The 16,924-nt window shown below is 35.3% G+C and overlaps 1 protein-coding gene across 3 annotated transcripts in view; it reads left to right on the plus strand.

Moving 5' to 3' along the window:
• The window catches only part of LOC149784516 (uncharacterized), a 51,916-nt gene that overhangs the window by 16,375 nt on the left and 18,617 nt on the right, over positions 1-16,924 (plus strand). Inside the window, exons 2-6 of one of the 3 annotated variants that reach the window (XM_089932608.1) lie at positions 192-464; positions 1,907-2,618; positions 3,551-3,628; positions 5,440-5,619; positions 13,593-13,656. In XM_089932608.1, the coding sequence (XP_089788734.1) occupies positions 192-464; positions 1,907-2,618; positions 3,551-3,628; positions 5,440-5,619; positions 13,593-13,624 (1,275 nt within the window). In that variant the 3' untranslated portion in view covers positions 13,625-13,656. Of the gene's footprint in view, positions 1-191; positions 465-1,906; positions 2,619-3,550; positions 3,629-5,439; positions 5,620-7,270; positions 10,089-13,592; positions 13,657-16,924 lie in introns of those variants that run through there. The other 2 variants (XM_089932610.1, XM_089932609.1) reach the window with 2 other exon arrangements.

A 16,924-nucleotide genomic window follows, 5' to 3' on the forward strand; every position in this document is an offset into this window, starting at 1 on the left:
TTTGTCGAAGTTCTTTTACTGAACACTTCATTGATTTTGAAAGAAATGCTAACAATGAGAGATTATTATTATTATTATTATTATTCAATGACAAAGTCGGTCGATGTTTTAGAGACGATGTTAAGAGGAGCCGTTATAGTAGTGGTCTTTGTAGTAAAATTAGTTGCCTTGATGATATTTTCTCATTGCAGGGAAAGGCGGTGGTGACTTCCCATGGTGGAGGGCAAGCTGGGCCCGCATACAAAGTTGGGAACAACCAGGGGGCGCCTGGGCAGCAAGGACTAAAATCTAAGAAAAGGATAAGGCGTCCACTAGTTCCTACAACAACTCCTGTGCCAACCATAACTACCAAATTACTAAATGCCCCAAATACCACAGACTATTATTATTACTACGATGCAACAACGGAAAACACAACGGATTTCTACTATTACTATAATGACGTCACTACTGGAGCGACAACGGTGCACATTCTCTCTCTTTCTCTCAGAATTGTTATACAATTAAAACACAAACGCCTATGATTATGTGCAACTATTTTTACGTTTAATGTATGCTTTCTTCATTCACAATTGTTTCATAAAATAACGGATGACGTCTTTTTAATTAAAAATATCAATTACGTCATTACGTAACGTCATACATGATATGCATCGTCATAACAATTTTGTATACATGGCATTATCTAAAAGATACACGAGTCTCTAATGAAACCTGTATCAATAATATATTAAAACAAAATAGAGACAAACAGTCATCCATATAATTATAATGATATAAAGAATGTACAATGTATCAATTTAAAAAAGATTTATACAATTGTATACAGTCCATTGATATTAACGTCATTAGGAGATAAAATATGTAAGTTATGAATCCAGTAAGTTTATTTTATGAGTCTATTCATGTCACCATGCAAAAATATATATTGGCATGAAAGAAAAATCAACCACAGAATGATTATTGGCATTAAAGTGTGTTGAAATATTTGAGGAAAACTGAAGATCTCTATAATGTTGTTATATGAAAGCGATGATTATTCATTCTCTTAGAAACTTGTTGAAATGTTGCATGCTATATTTTTTACAGGTTATCAAATAAATCACATCAGTTGATATGCAGTTAGTGTTATAACGTAGAGAAAATACCTCTTTTGTATTAGCGCTATTGAAAGAAATACTTTTGCTTATGTTTGCACGTAGAGAGCACCGGTGTCTGTTACATTTAGATGATTAAAATTGTCTTTTTTTTCTGTCTGTTTAGTTCTAATTTGAAAAAATCTTGCAAATTGTTGGGTCTTCTATAAGCAATTTTTGTAAAGTGATTTGAGGCTAGTTTATTTGATAAATTTAGGAGACTCCAATATGTATTAATTATAAGGCCTATATTAGGTAATGAATGATTATATTGTATTATGAAAAGAATTATATTTTTCTCTGTTTTACATTATGCTCTGTTTAAAGCCTCATATTCAGCGCAGCGCAGAATCAATTATATGTGTAGGGTAGCCTCTTTTGGGAAATATATTTTTAATTCAGGCAACGAATTTTGTAATTGACAATCATCTGAAATAATGCGTCGGTATTTTTTAAATTGATAAATTATATATCCTTTATAACAACATAATTATAATTATGTCTGTTTGTGTCTATTTTATTTTATTATTCTCTCTCTCTCTCTCTCTCTCTCTCTCTCTCTCTCTCATGCATTTTCTCGACCCTTCTTCCCATATATTGGTAAAACAGTCAATCAATGTGAAAAGAGCTCTAGGTTGATGGTCACCACAATAATGTATTATGTGCTATTTTGTTACAATTATCTGAAAGCTTTTACATTTAAAAATGTTTAAATGCATTTTAGTACTGAATTAATTCAACGACTAAATACTTATTATATTATATTTTAGACTACAACCACCCGACCAACGACAACACAACCACCGCCGCCACCACAAGGTGCCAAAAAACAACAGTGGAAAAAACAAAACCAAGGGCAACCATGGAAAAAGCAGCAGCAACCTCAGCAACAGCCGCCACCGCCGCCGCCGCCGCAGCAAAAACAACAACAAAAACAAGGTCAACAGCAAGTTAAACGAGTTCAAAATAAACTAAACCAACCAAACAATTTGAACGAGAATCCACCTTTGCAAAAACAACAAGTGCAGCAGAGACCTAAGCAAAACCAGAAGAACCAAAACCAACAACAAAAGCAACAACAGCCCCCAAAACAGCAGCAGATGAATAAAACTCAAAACAAAAACCAACAACAAAATAAGCAATGGCGAAACAAGAACCAGGCAAATAGGAACCAACCTCCAAGTCATGGTCAAGGTTTGGAAGGACATGCTCCAACCCTCGAACCAACTCAAAGTCCAACTCAAGGTCATGGGAAAGGTCCACACGCGCAGAAAGAAACAACTACCGGATCTCCGTACGCTACAGTGACACCCTATTACCTTCGCACGACTGCAACGTTCTCCAAACCTGCAGTAACGACGGCACCTACAGGGGACGTTTGTTTCAGTACTCAAGATTGCGAAATAGGTTGTTGTTACAATAGACAAAACCAGCTTTTGGACGTAGACAATTATGGACCCGGAGGACCTAAGGAAGGGAGGGGTATGCGAAAATTACTGTACAAATTGTATTTACCGAGTTGTTCGATATGTTGCGTGACATACAATGTATAACGCATATAGGGTAACTTTAGCGATCGTTTCCTTATCATAAGCTACCAGAGTCAAACAAAAAGATGATATATTGTCTTTACATCCATGTTTTGAGTTTCAGATTAATATGGACATTTTGAAAAACTTTAAATTTTGCTCTGAAATGTATTTTCGGTGCTCAAATGTTATCGTAAGGGAATATGTAATCACTTGAAAATACACTGTATTAACATACTCGAATGCTTTTACCTTTGATGCATATTATGTGCATATTTTCATTTCAATTTCAAACATAAATACTTTTTATTGTTCATTTTCAAGGACAGTTTGCCTGTAAATTTAAAGTTGTGGCGCTGCTCACTCTTTCTTCAACGTTCGAATGACTTTTAAAGGAACCATAATTTACCACTTAAGAAAGCGAAAGATACTTTCAGAGACGATTTTTTGCAATTTTCATATTCTTAAAGACGAAGTAAAATTTAAAATACATAGGTTTGAGTATAAGGTAAATTCTATAGTATTCAGTGGAGTAGCTAATTTATTTTGTATATTATTAATGCTTCATCCCGACACTCTCAAAATAGATCACATGCTGCTGCAATTAATATATATATATATATATATATATATATATATATATATATATATATATATATATATATATATATATATATATATATATATATATATATATATATATATATATATATATATATATATATATATAGATAGATAGATAGATATATATATATATATATATATATATATATATATATATATATATATATATATATATATATATATATATATATATATATATATATATATATATATATATATATATATATATATATATATATATATATATATATATATATTCAGACACCGGAAGATGCAAGCCAAAGGCGCCAGGACAGGGTGAAGCTTGTGACGACTTCTGCATGTGCGATGAGGCAGCTGGTATGTACAAGGATTAGACATGAATAAAACGAAGCGAACTAATTTAAATTAAAATACAGTAAGCTAAAATAGAGTTACATTAAGTCAGTCTTTATTTCATTTTTTATTATAACCGATAAAGAACAGATTCTATATCGTTATGTTATGTGTTCTCACAATATATACTGTAATGGATGAAGTATATGGAAAACAGCCGACGGTGGAACACTGGCTGATAGCATGGTCCTTGCTGCTGTAGGCAATGATAAGGAATACCTGTATACCTTGGATATACTGTGATATTTTATTCGAATGTATAGAGCTCCAGAGAGGACACGAGGTGCAAAATATTATCTTTCCTTCAAATTAATATTTCGTTTACCTCAAGGTTAATAATTCATAGTCTTAAGTGATTATTTTGTTTTATCAAACTCAGAATTCCTTCCCCAAATTAATATTTCGTTCCTTACAAGTATGTTTTGTTCCATCAAATTGATAACTCATGTTCCCTCGAATTATTAATTTGTACATTCAAATAAATTTCCTTAAATATAACTTGTCTGTAGCGTGATGTGCCTGTATCTGTAAAAAGATTATATTTTCCCTTGATGTGTCTAATGTTAATGTTGTATTCGTACGGCATTAAACTCTACATCAACAATTCCTGATTTACATGATTTATTATCTTTAACGAAAGCAAGGTGATTTCGATCATAAGAATTGGATATACACTCTCATATGTGGCAAAGTGAATATTAAAGCCAAACATTCCTACTTAATAGTGGTGTAATGATTCTGGTGCTTGTTGATTTGTTTTTAGAACAATGGCAAACTGCATAATCCACTCCATTTTGATCCTCATGTATGAATATTTCACCAACCCATGCAAAACTTGGATCGGCAGATGTTTTAAATAAATGGTTTAAATTTGGTAATGAAAGAATTGACCCACTTACAAGTAGGAAATTCAATTTGTCAAAGATTCAGAACACTTGTCATACTATTGAGATCTGCATTTCTTACTATAAGAACTTATCAGAAGTTCGACAAGTATGTAAACATCTGAGTCAACATTCCGATAATATCCAACCATACTCAAAACTCGCATCAGTTGCTATTTACTAGTAGGAACTGAGATTTAATAAACAGCCTTAAACTAAGCTTCTGAAGTTTTAACTTGACCTGGTCCCTCAATATGTCCTGAAAATGGGAGAAAAGCATCGTATAGCTCCCTTTGACATAAATTAACCGTCAGATCTGCATCGGTGAGTTGATCAAAGAATTATCGAATGGTTTCAAAGTGATCGTTACAGGTGTCGTTGTAGATCATAACGTAATTGTTATACGCGTCACAATTATCTAGGCCAGATGTTAACATGCTCATCAGACGCTGGAATGTAGACGGAAATATTTTCATTCCGAATGGCATCACTTTATATTGATAATGTCCATCTGGTGTTCCAAATTTTCGTTTGCTCTTTTCGTGAGTGGAAATCTGCCAGGATCCATTTGAGAGGTCAAACTTAGTGACCTATTTTGCATTTCCAATTTTGTCCATGCAATCATCAATTATTGGCATTGGAAATGAATCCTTTTTGGTAACACTGTTACCTTTTCCATAGTCAGCTCACATTCCGAATGTATTAACTGGTTTAAACCCAAGAACACATATTGAATTCCATTTACTTTAACCTGGTTCTATAAAAATGATTCTTCAGTACATTTTTTATTTTATAATTATTTCTTTTACAACGTTCGTACATAATTATCTCTTGTAATTTGAAGATAACTTGGAATAGAACAGGCATTCAGTGATCCTTTCTGTTATTCAGGATTTGTATGCTACCGACGATACGTACCGGATATGAAAGAAGCCTTGAAAATGGCACAGAATCCCCAATATGAAGGGCCCGAGTTTCCCGTATTGCCGCCAAGGAAGTGCACAAACAGCACTTTTGTCACGGCGGAACGACAGTCATTCTGGAAATGCTACTTTGATGTAGCGTGTTCGGGTCAGTTACCATAAATAATAGACAAGGAATTCAATTTATGAATTAACTGCAGAAATATATTTTTTGTTAATATATTTTTGAGAAAATAAATATGGAATGAATGGCTTATGATAACTATAAAAACTGCTGAATCAGCAACAATTTCATTATCGTTGACATATCAACATGGAATAGCATGTCTTTTTCCCATACCCTTCCAGATGGCTTTGATATCAAACATCCTTGCCTGTATACTTTTGTTCTGGGGCTAGATTAGTTTTGGCGTTAGGGTTAGACTAGTTTTGAATTGTCATCAGTGTCGCTTTTGATTAAAACTAATTCGATAAACTAAACAAGACAATAATGCCAGATTGGGTGACCTAATGTGTAAATTTATCACAGTTATACCTATATATCTATCATTCAATATATATATATATATATATCGATCGAACACAAGATTAATAGTAGAAAGTGCGTTAATGGGATTTGATACAGAAAACAGTCATTTCTGGTTTCGAAAGAACTGATAAGGGAGCAATTTGATATACTCCAGATATCATTTAACAATTTAATATTTATTGGTACTCTGAAATTTCAATTTATTGTTGACTAGATCCCAGACATTTTCGCAAACCGAAAAAGTGGAAACTGGTCATAAATTAGTTGCGGTTCATTAGCAACTAATTGTCACTACAATATTAGGTCTTCAATCATAAAATAATTTCATTAGAAACTATATTCCAGTGCTAATCCTTAAATAATCAATAAATAAAAGGAGAGTATATGCTCATACTTATGCCTTACTAACTTTCACTAACCTAAGAACAAACTTTAGGTCATGGGGCTGGGAGGGCCGTGTCTCACAATTATTCTGATAAGCTCTGCCAATTTGTGTTGCGTTCTTATTTAAAGTTATATTTGTTTCCACAATTTTAACATGCGTGTATAATGTTGTTTTGATTTATCGCATATTGATGCATTTCGAGATTAATCCACTTCAAATCGTGGCACTCTGATGTGACATTTTCTGAGACTTTGCAAATGTCAGAAATTTGATTCCATCAAGCGGTTTTTACTCTCTAATTGTCGCTTTATTATCATAATCATCTTATTCTCAGTAATTTTGTTAATGAAAGCTCGACGATTACGTTTGACACTTGTGAATGTTAATGATGACAAACAGCACATAGTAATAAAAATACAATCTTTCTTCGGACATCAGAGAAGCGGGCATTGGTTTCATACAAACTACGTATCTTACAACAAAAGGACGATGCTATTGTTTGAAAAGAGTACGCGAAACATCGCCTTAATCGAAAATTTTGTGATTTTGTCATTTTGAAAAGAGTCCGGAATTATTTTTCTAAAAATGTTTTTGACAGGAAAGGACGCAAGATGATCCGGTTTGAAATAGAGGTGTTTTATCAAAACTATTAAGTATTTAAAAATGGTATTTCTTTCTTATCCGCAATTGTATATCTATAAATTCTTCATATTCCCTGGAGGAAAAAAACAACACATTATAAACATTGATTTTATTTATTTCATTGCACACGTAACATGACCTCAACCAGTTATAGGAAGGGTAAATATCATTCACTGGATCTGGACCATCTCGTGATATTTTTGTTTTTCCTCTCTTTACCCTGTTTTTCCTTTTCTCCAACAGGATCGCTAATTTGAGTAAAACACTGGTGCAAGTGACGTATACTTTTTGAACTGCTGGAACAATCGGAACTTTTTCGACATTGTATAAAAGACGAATTTGAACAGATAAAAATTGTTCTATGTACATCATCGACTTTTGATCGCGATACTGACTGCTACTTTGTGTAAAACGTATATCCATAATTCTCTTGTAAAATGAAGGAAGATCTTCGTACGAGCTTCAGTTAATTAGGCTACGCGACACCTGCTGGAAACGAGCTGCCCGTGTTCCTTGTGTCATTGGCTTATCGTGCATCTTTCTCCTTATTTTCAGTTTTTAAATAATTTTTGATCACTATAATATACTAACTGAACATTAACAACAACAGAGGTGATGTGCTAGCGACTCACATCTGAATGCTTTTTGTTCCACGCCAAAATGAACCAGAATATATTTGAAGTATTGCTTTGTGTAGTGCCCTTAGTCATGTATATTCGTCTTGTACAAGAAAGCATCACTATGCCTCATGTATTGGTAATTGAAGGCCTAATCACGTGCATGATATTATATTACTAGAATAAATTACATGGGTCAGCCTGGAAAGTGGTCCAAATTTTCTGAAAACTTCTATTCATAAATTACGAATTATAACAACTGATATTAACAACAACAGAATTCTTTATTTTATATTCATGGAGTGGAGGTGGCGATGTGAAGAAATGTTAATTTTAGCCATTACACTTTTAGCACACAACCGAATTTCTACTTGATATCACTTGAATCGCTTGCAAAACAGCGCCATTTTCTGCAAGTCATTGTGGGTAACGACTGGTACCATATAATAAATTGTATGGTTTATACAATCAGTATAAAAATACGTATATCAATTATATTGGAAAACAAGTCGTACCTACAATAGTTTGTTAAGTTTATTTTTCAGAAAATAGGGAAACTATCCTTGAATGACCAGATATAACTCTATGAAAATAACAATGAACATTCGTTCTCGTTTATCAATTAATTTTCTCGCATGAAACAGTATTTCATCTTTCTTTTATTGGATAATTCTGAAAACATGGTGGTCAATTCGGATCCAGTAGCTATTGTCTAAAGCGTACTTTTCAATAAAGGACATCAGACCTACGTCATGCATAAAACTGATATATGTTATATAGCATTCGATCGAAATTCGAAAGAATGTCAGCCATGCTAAGACTTTAAACTTAATTGCACATGTACATGCCACGAATCCTTGCTATTTTTTTAAAGATTGAGTTCTCTTATTCTGATATGCGGACAATGTTCATGGTATTTTCGCAGCTTCTTATTTTATAAATATATAAACTTTTGTCTTTAATTGATAAATCGATAAGTTTAGAAAATATCAAGTATATCATCATTTTCCACTTGATTTAGAGTATAATGTCTTATCAAAATTATTTTCTGAACTCAGTCCATATATTCATGCGTCACGCTTCATTTAATTTGTATAGTGATTTGAAAGGCTTTCATCTAAGTAAAATAATTAATTTTCGTTAGTGTAAGAGATATAACAGCATGCCATTCACGCGTGTTCTTCTTTATTTTCTTTGCTTTATTTGTTTAATTGAGTGTAAATTATCAAGCACTGACAAAATTAAACTCATGAATGAGGGAAATTTTGTTATGAAAATTCTTTTTCATTTCATATATATATATATACAGGAAGCCAAAATAGCGTTTGTAAGGGCGTCATAATGTACGTGGTCTTGTCTGATACTGCACGTGGTCGTGTTTTGATCAAGCTTTAGTAGTCACCAGTTATTGCAGACGATCGTGCGCTCTATTCGGCGTTATTATAACGAGGAAAACAAAACTGATAATTTCGTTACTTCATTCAATTTGGCCTTTTGAGTCAAGCCGAGATAGAAACCTTGGATATAATTCTTCGCCACTGAGACCTATATTTTAAACTCATTTCGTTCACTTTGAACAATAGGGCTGCGACAAGAGTCAAAGTCACAATCGGAACAATCGCTGCCGTTGCTGATGTAACATTGGTGTACTCTGCCAGAGGCAAATCGCCAAACAGATCAAATTAATGTGCATTCCTAGAACCACTTCCGAGATTGTTTCATGACCAGACGGAAATGGTTGAGCGATATTCCAAATGGTCATTTTGGTGATTGCCATGGTTACTCCGACTTCTGTCACGAAGTATGTTTCATGAATAACCACGGCCAGAAGGTTTACGTATGTTTGATATTTACGAGTAAATTTATTTTTGGAGATGACTTATTAAAAAAATGGGAAGTACTTATATCGTAATTAAGTACGTAGTATACTTATGTTAGTAGAAACTTTGTTATTTTCTAGCAAAGAATTTAAATCGATTTAAAGTAAATTAATGTATTAATTAACATCAGAGCATCATTTTTTATTTTCTGAATGGTGTAACCAGTGTTTACCATTAACTGGATATAAAACAGATGACGAACATGAGGTCGGGGTGGGGTGGGATTCTATGTATTATATTTAGCCGCATGTTATATTTGTAAGGCAAGATGTCAAAGTCATGCTACCACTATTGCGTGTTCTTGTCTCAGTATATGTTTGCATGAAACTTAAGTTGAATCCAACGATTAAATGTGCGTTCATATTCCTAATGGTAATAAGTTATTACTACAAATATACCAGCCTGGAAAGAAATAATTGTTAAATATCGCATGAAAACTGTATTATCTAATAAGGGCTTTTGCTTGCTAATTTCTTAGCGATGAAATGCTTGCCTGTATTTGCATCTGTATAATCAATACCCTGAAATAAATTTTGTTGTTTAAAATGCAGAGAAAAAAAATTATGTTAATATTCAAATGTATTTCTTTTTTACAACCTTAGAGTTATTTCATAATACTTCTGCTCAGAAGTTAGACTGGTTGGTGATATTCTTCCGGTAAATTAAATGTTTTTCTTTCTATAGATCTTAGAGGGGTGGTATTGTCGGTTACATAGTAGTTTATAACAGTGAATGGGAAGTTCCAATGTGCTTTTATTTCGTTTCTCCCGGACCCGAAGGCGAAAACAGAAATGAAATCAAACAGATCTGAGTATTTCCCATCCACTCTGGTAAAAACCAATGTAACAATTTTATTCCCAATTTTAGGAAATGCTCGGCACAATCAACAAACATTAACAGTGTCATACGTTATTTATGTTTAAGCAATTCAAGCCTCCGGAGTGACTTGATTCGAACCTAAATGTTACCAACTTTGCAGACGGGCCATCATGCTTTCGCACGTATCCGACCTAACTGAAGCCAATAGTATAGGTCGGAATACCAGTCACATATGTGGCTCTGGACGGAGATTCCGTACTTTGACTAAGATCGAGAATGTCAGTTAAATGAAGTCTCAAGAGCACTGGAAGTGTGACGCAGCTGTCAGCAAAGGCCGTGTTTATGTGTAAACCAATTTGCTGAAAACTGCTGACCCGATGCTAAACGTTGACTTGCTTACCGTCGTAAATAACCGATTATATTCATCAAACATCATTATTATTGAATGGTTTGATTCTCACGCATTAGAAATAGGTAAGCGTTTTCCGGAACATAAATGCTCCAATAAGCTCAAATTTCTATTTTAATGTAAAAAATGTAAAACTTACATGGGCTGACAACTGTATAAAAAAATTCATAAAATTCCATAATTGGACGAAATAAATAGTAATTAACAACGATCAGCAGCTCTGCGGTTTAGCATCGAATCTCGATGTTTCAGTGGAATAACGTCATCAGACGGGCCAGCGTTTTAGTATGACCTCAGGCGTATGACAGACACGCACATGCCATTTTAACTATCATTCAATTAAAATATAATGCGCGACTCGACAGCTATTTTATGTACAAGTACGAAGTAATGGATGCGATTGAAATCAAGTAGCCGATCTACGCCACTTATTTCTGACATTGTTGGCTGTCGCCAAGAGGAAGCGTAATGATGCCAGTGGCAGTATGTCCGATATGTAGAACTTACGATTTGGGGAGACACGCAACTGCTAAAATCAGGGTGGACCCTGGAATGTCATATATTTGGGATATAAACAATTAAGCTAAGGGTCTTTGCGATGGATCCTCCACCACCACCACTCATCCCCCACTCATCTGCCCCCTGGATACGGCCCTGAAAGTTAATCATATGGCGCAAAGAATCTTATCTACCATTTCTCAATCCATTACAGCGTATAGTTTTTTTATAATAATGTGATTAAATAGGTCTATTTATGGATCAACCATTTGTCATACAGTGGCTAATAGTATAAGACAGGGAACACAGTCGTTAGCCTCATCAACCATTTGTCATACAGTGGCTAATAGTCTAAGACAGGGAACACAGTCGTTAGCCTCATAGTTGGAAATTACTGCTGGTTAGCCATCACTAATATGTTGTTGCTTTAAAAGTCCATGAAAAAGTCGGTTAAGTGGACTTGAGCGATTTGTTTTTCTCCCGTTAAGTCAGATATTGAACATTTTATTTATATCTTCATGCTTATAGCTTGTTTCATTTCCCAAACAGTATTTCACATTGGGATCGTAAATTTAATAATTATGCCATCACATTTGGAAAGCAACTCAAGTTGCCATTAAAATATCGTGTATTTGAGTCCGAAAAAGGACAGCTCTGATGCGGATAGCTCCTACATATGACGTTTCGGGCAACTTTATTAAGACAGTGATATGTTATTAGCGGTTAAGAACAATATTTTAAAGCCTTCATAAAGCAAATCGGGTTCTTAAAGTAACGGAATAGTGATTCCACTTGTCTTCACTCGGTAATACTGGTAAAAGTTTAGTAAGCTTCTGGTCGTATAATCCGTCATCGATGGTTTGATCTAAGTTAGTTGCAACATTTACCGCTGTGATTTCAGTTTAATTTTTATTTAAAGAAAGAACACTGTATTATTTAGGAATAACAACTCTGTGAAAGAAAAAATAGTATTCCAGCAGTGCGGACGAGTCTTCTCAAGTACACTTGTATCACTTTGATCTTTGACTTACATAGTTCTTCTTGCCGTCACCTACACATTTTCACGAATCTTAGGGTAATGCTTCATAATTAAGTGCTTATATTTTGAAGAAGAATTCATTTCTCACCAATTGTTCTATTTTTGAACGCACAATTTTGTAATAATTATTTTCATCCTTACTCTGTAAGAATGAAAGCAAGACATTTAATTATTTTTAATGATTTTGCAATCGTTCACAAACTTCGTTTACGCTGGAACTCTTGTTTAAATTGATCGTTGACGAAGGCAAAAGGTTAACAATTCTCCTTTTGCCCCATATTATGTTAATAATATTAGTACAGTTATATGTTTATATTAAATATAAGAATCCACTGGGAAATCAAATAAACAAACGAAGCATAGCGTTGTACCAATAACTCCAGGTTATACTAAATACACTGTACAAACGCATACATAACTGGCATGCTTTCAAAGTGAGACTGTCGCGTATCTGACCAAATTAAAAACACAGAAATAAGGATATCATATTGTCATTGATATTAGTTACAAATATAGTCATCAAAATAAGGATTCGTTTCATTGTATTCCTAAAACAACCACTTGCTCATGATCTGAGACTTGTTTTACTGAATCAAGAAATGTCGCGAACAAGTGACCTGTTCGTTCACGGACTAAAATTGTTATATTAAACTATGTTCAAGAGTGATTATTTCCGATTAGCAGGTGGGCCAGTCCTACATGTAGTTTTTCTTCGCCATAGCCATGTATGCCTGAAAAATGAAAACGAATAACGTTGTAGTTGCAACTTGGTGACATATAACTTCTATAAATCAACCAACATCAAAACTTACCAATAGTTCTAGAAATCGTGGGCGCCATCTGTTTGTTGTTACGTTGTTTTTGTTTTCGTTGTGTTATATGTATGTATGTGTGTGTGTGTGTGTGTGTGTGTGTGTGTGTGTGTGTGTTTATTACATTCTGAATTTAATATTCTCTTTATCAGAGACAGGATAATGAAATAATCTGCCTGGGTTATTAGACAATGACATTTCGGGAATTTTCTAAAACTGGGAATTATATATTTTGACCAAAATTAGAAATGTGTCCATGAATCACGAATGCCACAACTCAAAACTTTCAAAATAACGGAAAGAAAAACTTAACAGGACGGACATACATATGAACAGACAATAGGGGGGATACAAACCCTTTGCAGTGAATATCGGGTGGAAACTTACATTCTACACATCAGTAGTTCTGGCAAAGTCTTTATGAGTTGTAATAGATTTTGAAATTATTGTGCGAAAAAATCTGGAAAACATTTTCTTATGACCATCTACAGGAGGCATAGAAGCTTCTGGCGGTGCCGCCTAAAGATGTAAAGTCACCCCTCCATAGTGATGAAGGTACAGCATGCCGCTCACCCACCAACCCCTTTTCTGTTTCTAACCCTCAGCTTTATAACTGCTCTCTTATCATATATATGTATATTCTCTTCAAGCGAAAAAGGTAAACTTGATTATTATGGCGGGAAGCTTCCTTGAACAGGTACTTCTCTATAAATTTTTAGATCGTCACGAAATAATGATGACGCCAGCAAATATTTCTATAACTGCAAGTAATTTTCATGCGGAACTATTGTTAACTTACATTTAAAAACGATTCCACCATATTTTGTACTAAGTAATTCATGTTGGTCAAACCCACATATCTGAGTTAATCCATTGACCCCATAAAAGGTTTGGCAAAAACAAATGGAACATTACTTTGTCATGATTCCAAGTAATTTCGACCAATCAGACGTTCACACCACATTATGTGCTGTATACGTGAATTACAGTTGATATCATTATATTAATACACCTACCGCCTTTGTTGACGCGGTCCAAATCTATCAATGGATCAGCCAGGGATTATTCAAAAACTGGCTGAGTTTTCTACACTTTCGCTCTGTTCGTAACAGTGCATACAAGCTATTACAGACTGAAGTCTCTTTGGTTTATTCTAGCTAATAACAAATGCAAGCTCTTACCAAAACGACTCATATTGTCTTCTAAATATCCAAAGAACCAGCGTAAAAAGCCGCCATTTTCACACACACACACACACACAAGCATTTGATTAGATGGACAGGACACAGAAAACGTTCTACGTCATATAGACATTCGTGCTTTTTAAGAAGTGATATAAACTGTTGGCTCGTTAACAACTTTAGAATTTATCTGCATCCTCAACTATTTACAGCTACGACATCGTTGCTACACTGTAAACCGTTTCTGTCTGTTAAAAGAGAAACTATTGAAAACACCTAGTCCCATTATACGGGTAAACACAAGGTGAATAAATCGCACTGGTCGAAATACGACCCCCTCGCCGATTCCATGAGCAGCAGAGGGGGCGAATCGGACATTTTGTCCAATCGTTATTTTGCTTAATTATTACTTTCTGCACTCAACGATCTAGTGTCGTCAGCGCCTGGTAAAAAAAAAACGACGACGTCGTTGGGGGATCGGCGCGTCGTCATTTGGTTTAATTAACACCTTCTGCGCGCCGATCCCCAGCGTCGTCAGCGTCCGGTAAGCACATCGACGACCGCGTCGATGTCATCGCCCCCTCTGCTGCTAAGAAGTTATTTACAATGAAAATTATTTACAACTAACCGAATATTTGGTCAAGTCCGATACGATATCGTGTCCGAGGATCATGTAAATTTATCGTTACGAATCCATGTGGGGTCGACTGAGCATGACTAAAAAAGTTTCGAAAAACATTAAAGTCCATGTCACCGCCGCACCATGTCTGCCAAATATTTCGTAGCGTGTGTGTATCAACGCCGTTGAACACAGCAAGAATATTACAGTTGTCTCTAATTACTTTTGGAATCTGAGTGTATCGTTGAGTGACATATATCACGTCAGTGTTTTTATGCCTGCCTCTGGAAAATATCCTAGCTGGGTTCTTTTGATTGTCTAACATAACATCATCGTACACGACTAGATTGTTAACGTCGCCATCAATATCATCAATACCCGGTGCATCATTGATATCCGTAATAAACTCAATAACATTCTTTTTAGCGATCGCTGATGCATTCTCGTTGAAATCTTTCAACACCTCGTAGCATCGTTGATCATCTACGCTAGGAGCAACCAAATACAACTTATCCCACTTCATCCATCTCATTATTAAATTGAGTAACAATTGCGTCTTGCCGGATCCAGATGGTCCGATGATAATCATCCGGATCGAGTTTGGTAACGCTGCAACATGCTTAACTGGTTCTCTTGTTTTAGTCGCCGAAAAATCAATTATATTCATATCTCTATACATAAATTATGGATCTATATTGTGTGAAGTGTAGAGTGCGTACTGGCACAAATGATATGACAACCGTTACGACAAGAAATAACAGATCGGCGCTTACTGGTAAGTGTGTACAATGCGGTACAAAGAAATTTAGATTTATTTCTATTAGACCCGGAGATGTTTTAAAAAAAAGCGAGGAGGTGACATCGCAGCCAAATTGGCAAAACTCCCCGGAACACCGTGGGCAAAGTATCCAGGAGAAAAACACCTCCCAGGATATAACTACTGTGGCCCCGGAACACGATTAGATATTAGACTCGATGATCAAAATCAGCCCAAACCCGGTGAGTATCCAATAAACGCTATCGATAAGGCGTGTCATGCTCATGATGTTGCTTACAAAAGTAGCGATCTGCAACAGCGTCATATCGCGGATGTAAAATTAATTCACGCGCTAAATGCTATTCCTGATAAATCCGTCAAAGAAAAATTGGCCTCATGGTTGGTAAAATCGGCTATGAAAGGTAAATTAATGATTGGCGCTGGTAATTAATAACAATCATCCAAGAAAAACGATGGATTCCATCTATTATTCTCCGAGAGGATACTGGAAGGGGAAGGCCGCAATTGGTAAGCTTGCAAGCGCTGCAAAGGTAACAAAGACCACTGCGGCTAATTGGTTATCCAAACAGGCTATATGGCAAATCTATCTACCACCGCCTAAACAAATCAACTTCTCGCGCTTTGATGTCAGCGTACCTAATGAAGTTCATCAGGCTGATATACTATTTCTGCCGCATGACAACGGTTACAAATACGCGCTAACCGTAGTTGATGTTGCGAGTCGATACAAACAAGCGGAACCATTGAAAACAAAGTCAGCAACTGAAGTAGCCGATGCGTTTGAGCGGATTTATCGAAGAGGTCCTCTGCGCTGGCCAAATCTATTACAAGTTGATCCTGGTAGTGAATTTCGCGGCGCTGTTTTATCAACGCTGAAACATCATAGCGTCGCGATACGACGAGGTCATACTGCGCTACATCGTGATCAGGCAATTGTTGAACGATTCAATCGGACTCTCGCTGAACGGTTATTTGGATATCAATACGCGAAGGAATTCATCCAAGAAAAACGATCTCGTGAATGGGTTAAAAGGTTGCCAGGTGTAATTGCAGCGTTAAATAACGAGATTACCCGAGTAATCAACATGAAGCCCAGCGACGCGATTAAATACGAGTATATACCCGGAAAATTAAAAATAAATAGCGTTTCTAAGCCGATTCTTGGCGATGTCACTGTTAGATATCTATATGAACCAGGAGAGCTTGAAGGCGGTAAAAAAAGGGCTACCGATCCTATTTGGAGTG

Source organism: Sinohyriopsis cumingii, chromosome 14 (assembly GCF_028554795.1).
Source record: "Sinohyriopsis cumingii isolate HCF-2022 chromosome 14, ASM2855479v2, whole genome shotgun sequence".
Taxonomy (NCBI): domain Eukaryota; kingdom Metazoa; phylum Mollusca; class Bivalvia; order Unionida; family Unionidae; genus Sinohyriopsis; species Sinohyriopsis cumingii.